Source organism: Molossus molossus, unplaced genomic scaffold (genome assembly GCF_014108415.1).
Source record: "Molossus molossus isolate mMolMol1 unplaced genomic scaffold, mMolMol1.p scaffold_m16_p_1, whole genome shotgun sequence".
NCBI classification, from domain to species: Eukaryota; Metazoa; Chordata; class Mammalia; order Chiroptera; family Molossidae; genus Molossus; species Molossus molossus.
In genome coordinates, this window is record NW_023425344.1 from 85,952,505 (window position 1) to 85,963,161 (window position 10,657).

The 10,657-nt window shown below is 42.1% G+C and overlaps 1 protein-coding gene across 1 annotated transcript; it reads left to right on the forward strand.

Moving 5' to 3' along the window:
- Positions 1-4,880: 4,880 nt before the first annotated feature.
- On the forward strand, positions 4,881-9,809 carry RPL34 (ribosomal protein L34). The gene is made up of 5 exons (XM_036270119.1): positions 4,881-4,919; positions 5,899-5,972; positions 6,055-6,154; positions 6,475-6,578; positions 9,684-9,809. Exons 2-5 carry the CDS (start codon positions 5,908-5,910, stop codon positions 9,766-9,768), a joined length of 354 nt encoding a protein of 117 aa, XP_036126012.1. The 5' UTR covers positions 4,881-4,919; positions 5,899-5,907; the 3' UTR covers positions 9,769-9,809.
- The last annotated feature ends 848 nt before the right edge of the window (positions 9,810-10,657 follow it).

Below are 10,657 nucleotides of genomic sequence, written 5' to 3' on the forward strand. Positions count from 1 at the left end.
GGTCAGAAACCAAATAAAGCACAAGAAAACAAAAGGATGCAAAATATTAGAGAGAGTAGGAGGCCATAGTGGCTTTAAAATATAATCCTAAAATCACTGACACTCTATCCAACAAGAGCGGAGGCATCTGTCCACTGCCTTTGAATCTAGGTGGGCTTGTGATGGCTTTGACTAATAGAATATGGTCGAAAAGATGCTAATTGACCTCCAAGGCTAGATCATAAAATGCCATGCAGCTTCTGCTATTTCTCTTACAATACTTGTTTTCTAGGTGCTCCCTCTGGAATAACTCCCTCCCAGAACCCAACTGCCATGTGTGAGAAGTCCGAGCTCCATGGAGAGGCCATGTGTGGATGATCTGTTTAACAGTCTCAGATGGAGGCTACCCTTCAAGTTATTTCAATCCAGGCACTAAATAAAAAAGCATTCAGATGATTCCATCCCCCATTGAGGCACCAGTCATCATGTAGCAAAGACAAACCATTCCCTTTATGCCCTGTAAAAATTCCCTACCTGTGGAATCCATGAGCACAATAAAATGGTTGTTATTTTATGCCACTAAGTTTGAGATCATTTGTTATTCAGCAACTGAAAACCAGAAGAGAAACTTGGAGATATAGTGATAATTTGGCATATAACTGGCATTAAATCTTCAAAATCCCTTTTGCCAGGTAATGTAACATAATTATGAGAGTATCGCCAGGAGATAGAAGTCCTGGAGGCCATCTTAAAATTCATAGCCTTCTGTCTGCCCCACATACTCTATCACCCATTAATTCCACTTCTAGGTATATACCCAAATGAAACGTGTACATATCTTTACCAAAATACATGCTCTACAATGTTCCTAGCAGCACTGATCATAATAGCTGAAACTTGAAAACTACCCAGTGTCCATCATAATAGTAGTCTGTTTTGTTGTTGGAAATCTACATAGCAGTAAGAATAAAAAATAATATAGATGCCCGGCTGGTGTGGCTCAGTGGATTGAGCATCGTCCCATGGTCTGAGAGGTCCCAGTTTGATTCCTGGTCAGGGCACATGCCCAGGTTTCGGCTTGATCCCCAGTAGGGGTGTGTAGGACATAGTTGATCGATGTTTCTCTCTCACATCAAAGTTTCTATCTCCCTCTCTCTTCCTCTCTCTCTCTAACAATCGATAAAAACATATTTAAAAAGTAATACAGATGAATCTCACAAATATAATGTTGAATAAAAAGAGCCAGATGCAAAGAGTATTTTTTCATTTATATAAAGTACAATTTTTTTTTCAAAAATTGACAGTAGAAGGCAGAATAGTGGTTACCCTTAGAAAAAGGGGACAAGAATGGAAGGAGGAAGAGAGAGGCCATTTGAAGGGCTGATATGTCTTGATCTAGGCACGTTCGATTTGTGAAAATGCATTGAGATGTATATGTATTCCATGTGTGAAGATTTTAAATTACTGCTTCAAGCAAATCTTAGAAAGTCCAAAAGAATCTTCACACAATTACTAAAAATAATAGAATTCATCAAGATTGATGAAAGTAAAATGAATATACAATTGTATTTCTGTATACCAGCAACAAAAAAGTAGAATATATAGTTTCTAAGAATAAATATAAAGAGCCCTGGCCAGTTTGGCTCAACGGTTAGAGCGTTGGCCTGCGGTCCAGAGAGACCTGGGTTCGGTTCCCGCTAAGGGCATGTACTTCGGTTGCAGTTTGTCCCTGGCCCTGATTGGTCGTGCGGGTGGCAGCCACTCGATGTGTCCCTTTCACGTCAATGTTTCTCTCTCTTCCTCTCTCTCCCTCCCACTGTATTTGAACAGAAAATGGAAAAATGCCCTCGGGTGAGGATAAAAAAAAAAAAGAATAAATATAAATAAAATATAAAGTTTTAAACACCATTCACAAAAGAATCAGAAAATGTCAAGCACCTAGAAATTAACAAAAGTCATGCAAATCTCAATAGAAAAACTATAAAACTGAATTAAGAGGAATTAAAGAGGACTTAAATATACAGAGAAATATGCTATCTTTATACTTACATCATAAAAATTGCAGTTCTCGTCTAACTGATCCATAGATTCAATGCAAATGCAAACAAAATTCAGAATAGCTGACTCTAAAATGTATCTGGAAGAGAAAAAGATCAAGAATTTCCCTTCTGAAAAAGAAGGAAAAGTAGTACATATCTGCCCTTCCAGCAGTTAGGATGCTAAAGAATTCAGAGAGTAGAACTGAAAAATGAAAGACAAAGTGACCATTGGAATAGAGTAGAGAACCGAAAACAGACCCATACATGTATGGAATTTGGTACGTATCAAATTGGTAGAAACGGAGAGACTACACAGTAAATGAAGTTGGAAAGAAATAAGGTTGAACATGTGGAAGAAAGATAATTGTATTTCTAACTCACTCTATATACAAATATCAACTGTAAATGAGTCAATAACAAGACTTTAAGTCATTAGAAAATATAGGTGAATACCTTATACACCTTAGAGTAGAAAGTTTTTCAAAATGAGATGCAAAAAGTACAACTTAGGAAAGATAAATTTGACCACATTAAAATTAATAACTTTTATGAAAATCCCTTAATAAATGAATTTTAAACCTCAAAGTTTCTCAGTCTAAGACAGAAAAATTGTGAAGTAGGTTTATCTTATTTCAGTTTCACAAAAGTTCATAAAATATTTAGTAAGTATACACAGAAATTAATGAACAGAGAACTCAGAGAGAAAGATTAATAAAAACAAATGAGATTTTTTGAATTGTTTAATAAGATCAGCACATCTCTGGCAAGACAGATCAAGAAAAAATGCAAACACAGATCGAAAGCGAAGTTACATTACAGAACTGGGTTAGGTATAACAAGGGCAAACCGTGGTAGTGAGATCACTGTTCTTATCCACTGGGGTGGAGGGGAACACAGAAAGGTAAACTAAGTTACAGTGTATTAAGGGCCCCCCTCTCCTGTTGTACTCATCTACCCAGCAAAGTTTCTCTAGGAATAAAAAGAATATATTGCAAGTATATGCTTTTATTGGTTCATTCATTCAAAAACTGTATTTGGCTCTCTATCCCAGCCTCCATCTCAAAGCCTGCTACAAAGGTGAAAGGGATTCCAGAGGACAAAAAGTTGAGGACTGGCCCTGGCTGGTTTGGCTCAACGGTTGGAGCATCGGCCTGCGGACCGGAGAGTCCTGGGTTCAGTTCCCGCTAGGGGCACGTACCAAAAAAAAAAAAAAAAAAAAAAAAGTTGAGGACTGGGAAGGAGGGAAGTAACTCATCCCTAGGTCAAGGGAGAAGCAGCCATCTGAGTGGCAGCAAAGGCAAGGATATCACCAGAGCCTTCCACCTGGTGTGACAACGATGGCAGGGACGTGAAGCATGATGGAATTAACAGGCCTTCCTGGCATCTGCCCTCACTCATTTGCCTGCTTTCTCACCTCAGCAGTGGCACTGGAAAACCTGCAAGGAAACCTGAGTGACTACTGGGATGCTCTATTCAAACCCTCCGTTCTGGGTCCGTGCAGCTGGCTCACAGCTGCCTTCTTCACTGGGCACTGCTCTGACTTCAGGGAACTGCCTCACCCATGGTCTGGGGCAGCCAGGCTAAGGGACAGCTGATGTGGGAGCACAAAGGCTACTCCCTTGCCGGCCTGGGACAGGTAGGAAGAACCATCCTAAATCCAGACCTCCCTGTTGGAAAAGCTGAGGCCTCAGTTGCAACTACATTGTGGGTCCCTTGATCCTCACTTCCTCACAGGTGTATTTTTACAAGAGTACTCCCCAGTACACAAGCATGCACCTCTCAGTTTCCAGAGAGCTTAATCTAAAAGTTTAAAAGACCTTTTTAGCATTCTTCCACAGAGCTCAAAGTGTTCTCCACGTTTTTGGAGGCCAGAACCCTTTTGACAGTACAATGAAAGCTAAAAACAACCTCTCAGAAAAACACACTTAATGTAAACTTTTACATACTATTTTAGAGGCTATTTTTCTTCCTCTCTTAAGACGCAGTTCAAACTTTACTACCCATAGGAGGCCTCAAAAGCTCTTTGTACATAATCAATAAGATAAGCCACCATTTATTGAGCACTTACTCTCCACAGGACGCGTGCTAAAGTGCTTTAACTTCATGATGCCTTTGATCATGACATAACTGCAGGGTAGTTACTAATATCTTTCTTTTAGATATTTAAGGACTTGCCCAAAGTAACACAGCTAATAATGAGCAGATACTGGGTTAAAATTCCTTGCGCTTTGAATGGCAAGGAGAGAAGGGAAGGCTGAAGATAGTACCTCGTGTCCCGGCCCACGCCCTCCTGGCGCCCAGTCCTGCTCAGTCTGGGCACATACCAGGTTGCCCCTTCGTGCGGGGTTAGGGCGGTGCGAGGCAAACCATAGATGTGTCTCTCTCTCTCCCTTCCTCTTTCTGTAGAATCAATGAAAAACATATCCTGGGATGCAGATTTAAAAAAATAAAATAAAATAAAAAGTCACTCCTCAAAAGTCACCTAGTAAGTAGTGTCAGAATTAAGATCGAAACCCAGGTCTAACCCCAAAGCTGGCGCTCTTTAGGTTAATGTGTAGCAGCATCCATAGGAGCGAAAACCATGAATTTTGTCCCCCTTTTGCGCTTCGCAGCTCCGTTGTCATCTGCCTTTGTTTCTATAGCAATTCCCGAAAGATTTTTGGCAGCGCTGCTAGGGAGAGCGGAGGCGCGTTCCAGAACGGAGGCACGTCGGCTGCCGTACAACGTGGCGGCGCTGTGCACCTCCGCCCACGGGAGAAGGCTGTGTAATGTCCGTACAACATGGCGGCACTCTCTCCACCACGCCGCTGGCTCTGACGTAACCTCCTGTCCTGCGCAGTATATTTGACCTTTGAACGCTCAAGCGCTTTCTTTTTCCTCTTCCGGGGACGGGGACTTCGGGTATGGCTGCTTTTTCGTTCTCCCTATAGTTAGTCCGTTTACAATCAGCCGCCATCCGGGGAGTTGCGGGAGCCGAGATCTGTCATTCACAGTCCTCTGACCTGGTGTGGGGGTAAGGGCTCTGGAGGAAGGCTGGTGGAGAGCAGGGCCCCGGCTTTTAGCTTCAGGTACCCCTCGATCCGGACCTCTCCTGCGGAGCCGGGAGCTCACCACCCGGCACTTGCCGCCTTTGAAGCCGGGCGTGTGGGGACAGACGAGTTGCGGAGCGGCTAGTGGACGCGGGGGAACAGCGGGACACCTTCGTGTCTCACGCGCACATTTTACCGCCGCTCCTGCGGATGTTCTCGGGCTTTGGGAGGGCGGACGACCCGCACGTCGTCGTTTCAAATGTCGTCTTTCCCAAGGCCGATGGCGAGGAAGATAAAAAAAAAAGTGTTCCTAGGGCGTTTTCTGTTGTGGCTTTGGAGGTGCAAACAGCAGCGGCTGATTGGGTGGGTCACGAGCATTGGCCCCGCGTCCAGTCTGGTGGTGACGCCCTGGTGCCGGGAAGGAGCTTGTCGGCGCAGATGCGGCCGTTTTCAGATAACGTCGTGGCTGGGATGAAATGGTTACAAAGTTTGGGATAAACGAGTGAGATTGATTGAAATCTTGCTTCTGTTTTCATGTTACTTTGTATAGTTCACTGAAAAACTAAGTCATTTTACTTGTATCTGCATAACCGGTTTCCTCAGTCATACCAGATCCGCGGTAGAGCGCACTTGCCTTGACCCGGGTGCTGCTGTCAGGCCGAACCCTGAGCCGCTACTGTGTTCCAGGCTGCTAGTAGTTTTTTTAAATGGACCCCTTTCATAATGGACCCTAATTAAGGAGGTTATGTATTTGAGTAGATATGGAAAATGTATAAATTTTGTGACGCTGTTTTGTTCTAAGGTGTGAATTATTTCTGCAATGTAGTTATGTTCCATTCTTCCTAATTTAGGCACTCACGATGGTGCAGCGTTTGACGTACCGTCGGAGGCTGTCCTACAACACAGCCTCTAACAAAACTAGGCTGTAAGTATTCCTGAAATTTAAAACACATGTTGTCATTTACTCTGCAAAATGCTGAGCTATGGTCTATTCTCTCACTTTCTAGATCCCGAACCCCTGGTAATAGAATTGTTTACCTTTATACCAAGAAGGTTGGGAAAGCACCAAAGTCTGCATGTGGCGTGTGCCCAGGCCGACTTCGTGGAGTAAGTGAGCCTTTTGCTATGAGTAAGTTAACGGGTTAAAGTTTTGAGCATTACTTTCCTGGTATGGGAATGGTGAAGGAGAGAGAACCACTAGGAGAGGTGAGAATCACTAAACATCCATTATCCATACCTGTCAAGAATATATACTTTCTGTTAAAGCCAATGTGACAAGTACACTGAAATGCCTTTCACATAAATCAATACACCACTTTGTTTAGTAACCTATTTTAATGTTTGCACTTAACCACCTATAAAAGAAATCTAGCACAGTTTCTGTTGTAAAAGCATCACAAAATAACCTCAACATTTTCTTTATGTAGGTTCGTGCCGTGAGACCTAAAGTTCTAATGAGGTTGTCTAAAACGAAAAAACATGTCAGCAGGGCCTATGGTGGATCCATGTGCGCCAAATGCGTCCGTGACAGGTAAATAGAACTTTTCAGGCAAGCGGGCTTTCTTAAACAAGTGTGTGCACCTGTTTACTACACTGCATGCTAATCATTGCTAGAATACTGGTGGGAAAGTAATTTACTTAAACAAAAGTAGCATGCTTTAGGATCCTTCCGAAATTAGGGATAATTGATGTACAAACTAATCAATGATAATAGTTCCAAATAATTCATTAGAATTTGGGGCCGTCTTTATGCTAGATACAGAAATTAAAATGACCTCAGTTTTGTAGGGGAGGCAGGTAAGAAACAATTAGTTGTTTGGGCTTTAAGATAGATGGAGAATGGGAAAGGTTGAAAGCAGGAACGGAATAGATGTATGCAGTTACGATGCGCTGGAGCAGAGAATAGTCGGGAGGTGGTGGGCAAGGAAAGTGGAAAGGTTGCCCGGAAGGACATTTTTTTTTTTTTTTTTTTTTTAATCCTTACCCAAGGACATTTTTCCATTTTGTTCAGATGGAGTGGGAGTGAGAGAGAGGAAGAGAGAGAGAAACATTGACGTGAAAGGGACACATCGAGTGGCTGCCACCTGCACAACCCAACCAGGGCCGGGGACAAACTGCAACCGATGTACATGCCCTTAGCGGGAACCGATCCCGGGTCTCTCCGGACCACAGGCCGACGCTCTAACTGCTGAGCTAAACCGGCCAGGGCTGGAAGGGCAATTTTTAACTTGATACTTAAAAATGTGGAAATTCGTGGGCTTTTGAGGAGGGTGGGGAAACCTTTTGTGTGCCGGAAAGTAAAACAGCAGCAGGGTGGATAGTTAAATCATTCTTTCAACAACAGGCAAGCACTTGGAACAGTTCCTGTACTTTGTGGAGGCTAATGAAATGATACTCTCATTAAGACCTGCCGGCTGGATGGGAGAGGGTTTCGGGTAGAGGGCTAGGTCTTTTGGATATGTGAACGTGGAAATACTAGAGTTTATGATGGAATTAACATTTGTGCAGTGTTTTAATAATAAATACTGTTGCAAGTTTGTCAGGGAGGTGTTTCTGTTACCATTATTTTTGTGAAGAAACCAAGGCTTGTTGCTTGAATTCACATGCTTGTAAGGGGCAGCAATGGCATTTATTCCCGGCTTTATTGAGACACTTGCTCTTAACCCTACTGGCTGTATTAAATCGTCTCTAAAACCTAGGTGGGAAGATTGGACAGGTGATGAGCCTTCATGAGTGAAGAAGTTGGTTCAGAAAAATAGTTTGCTTCCAGTTTATTCAGATAGTTCAGTAAATTGGTCTATTCTAGTTTCTGAGCCAAATCTGACACCAAACCTTGCAGGTTCATTTTGCCTTTTAGGAGTTAATTTGTAAGGGGACATTAAGGCATATAGGGATACAAACTTAACTGAAGTGTAGAGGGAAAATTCCTCTCAAGTGGCTGGGTAACTGGGAGTAGTATTTAAGGTGGAATCTGAATGATGAGTAAGTTTTGGACAAGCGGTTGAAGGCATTGCAGGCAAGGAACACGTACGTACAGTTTTGATCTGGCACACTGAGGGTGTGAAATGAATGAGAAATGAAGTTGGAAAGGCAGAGTGGAGATGAGGGGGCTTATGCATTTTAAGTGAGAGGAGCTTGGCTTTTTACCAGACTTTGCCAGATGTACTCACATAGGGACATTTAAAAATACAGTTCTCAGGCCATGGCCAGTGTGGCTCAGTTGGTTGAGCGACATCCTGTGTACTGAAAGGTTGTGGGTTTGATTCCCCATTGTGGTACCTATAGAAGGCAACCAATTGATGTTCTCTCTCACATCGATGTTTCTCTCTCTTTCCCTCCCTCCCTCTCTCTAAAATCAGTGGGCAGCGTCGGCCTTGCACCCAAGGGTTGCAGGTTCTATCCCCGGCCCTGGTCAGGGCGCTTGTGGGAGGCAAGTAATAGGTGTCTCTCTCCCACGTTGATGTTTCTCTTTCCTTCCCTTCCTTCTACTCTAAAAAAAATATCAATGGAAAAAATACTCTTGGGTGAGCTTGACCAAAAAAATCAAATCAAATCAATGGGCATGTCCTTGGGTAAGAATTTTTAAAAAACATAAAACACAAAGCAGTTCTCAGGCCCCAGCTCCTGGAGATCTGGGTGTGACTCTAGTGCAGCCTTTAGCTTAGCGTCAGTTGTGACACTGAGGGGGTGCCTCTGGTCATTGCTTTGTGTAAGTTTAGGGAGTTTCCAAAGGTCCTGAGTAAGTGGCATCAATTGTATTTCTGTAATATGATTATATCAGGGAGATTTGAAGGAGTCAGGTCTCAAGGTTTTGAGTTTAGACTATTAGATAACCAGGGTACCGGTAGGGAACGTTGGTGGGAAAAGTTTTTGTGGGAATTAAATGAGTGCTTTCTATCTGGAGGTAACTTAATACTGCCTACTGTTTGCCAGATCCTGTCTGCTAATAATAGTGATGGGTAAAAATTTGCTTTCTCTCTAAATGGAGGTTCAAAGTACAGAAATTGTCTGTCCTTCCAAATTTAATTTTTCTGAAAAGCCTGTGGAACTGGTATGAAATTATTCCTTCCCTTACACAGAGAAGGTAGCTTACCCAAGATCACACAGCTAGTAAATGATAGAGTTGGCCTCGGTCAGGCCCTAAAATCTTTGCTCTTGATAAAGTATCTCCTGCTAAATATCTTTTACTGCTTCATTTTGGTTGCTAGCACATACTTCCTTTCTGTGTTTTTACTGGAAATTCTCAATAATGTGGTTAAAACATTCTAAGACGTTTTGCAAATCAAATAATATTATTAGTACTTGATCCTAATGAAACGCGGTTAAATGAAGGCTACTACTATAGTGGCAGAGAGCCGTCTCCAGGGGGGCTAATATTATAGTTTATCCTGACTCCAGAGAGGAGGGCAGGTATGCTGGCATAGAACTGAAGAATTACCCTGCTTTAAATGCCAGTGTGGGAAGGTTTAGGCTAAAAGAGTCTGTCCATATAATTTCAGTTTTTAGTTTATACTTTTATTTACTTCCCTGGGTGTTTTCCCTGATAGCTTTGCTTAATTCTTTCCTGGTACTTTCTTGCCTTTGTTAAATCAATGTTATTTGGTTTTAACTATTCACTTAATGTTTTTCTTTCTAGGATCAAGCGTGCTTTCCTTATCGAGGAGCAGAAAATCGTGGTGAAAGTATTGAAGGCACAAGCCCAGAGTCAGAAAGCCAAATAAAATGAAGCTTTTTTGAGTAATAAAAGCAATTAAAAGGCTCATTCTGTTATTTATCTTGTAATTTGTTAGTACCCAGGTTTGGTTTCTATGTGTTATCTGGGGACTCTGTGATTTTTACTTTTTCTAAGTGACAGTGACATGGGGGAGGTCAGTGATCACTAGAATATTTTTGTGGTAACTACAAGACAAGGCAGTTTGAAAAGTATCTGAATGTTTCTTTGAATACCACTTGGATCCTTTTCATAGTGGCTCTTTCACCAAGATTAATAGGACAGAAATCTCAGTGTTCAACTTATTTGGAATGGAAGCGTTTTTACACCATTTAAACCCTCTTATTTCCTTAGTTTACTTTCAAAATGGTCTATTTTGGGAAGCTTGAAACTATATCAGCAAATAATGAACTCCTATGTACAAAACCTCATGAGTCTAGTGAAAATCAAATTCAGGTTTATGTTGTATTTATAATCCAGGTCAGAACATTAAAAATAATAGACCTCCGTATGCAGCATAGGGTGTGCAGCCCTGGCCAGTTTCGCTCAGCAGTTAAAGCATCGGCCCTGAGACCAAAGGGTCTCAGGTTCAGTTCCCAGTCAAGGGCACATACATGGGTTGCATGTTTGATCCTCTGCCCTGGTCTGAGTCATGCAGGAGGCAACCAATTAATGTGTCTCTCATGTCTGTTTTTCCCTCGTTCCCACTATGTCTAAAAAGTCAGTGGATTTATTCTGGAAATATCCTCAGGTGAGGATTAACAACCAAAAAAAGGTTTCCAGTTGTTAGTATGGAAAAGAATACAATAATTATGAAAATGAACTACTCACAACTGTAAACCTACTTTTGCCCCACCCATTATTTTCTCTGAACTATGTAATACTGTTTTTGATCACTT

Excerpts from the sequence above, each read along its gene's own strand:
- RPL34 (XM_036270119.1), top strand. The coding sequence starts at position 5,908 with ATGGTGCAGCGTTTGACGTACCGTCGGAGGCTGTCCTACAACACAGCC. Across the intron at positions 6,155-6,474 it reads GCCCAGGCCGACTTCGTGGA|GTTCGTGCCGTGAGACCTAA; the intron begins GTAAGTGAGCCT and ends TTCTTTATGTAG. Across the intron at positions 6,579-9,683 it reads GCCAAATGCGTCCGTGACAG|GATCAAGCGTGCTTTCCTTA; the intron begins GTAAATAGAACT and ends TTTTCTTTCTAG.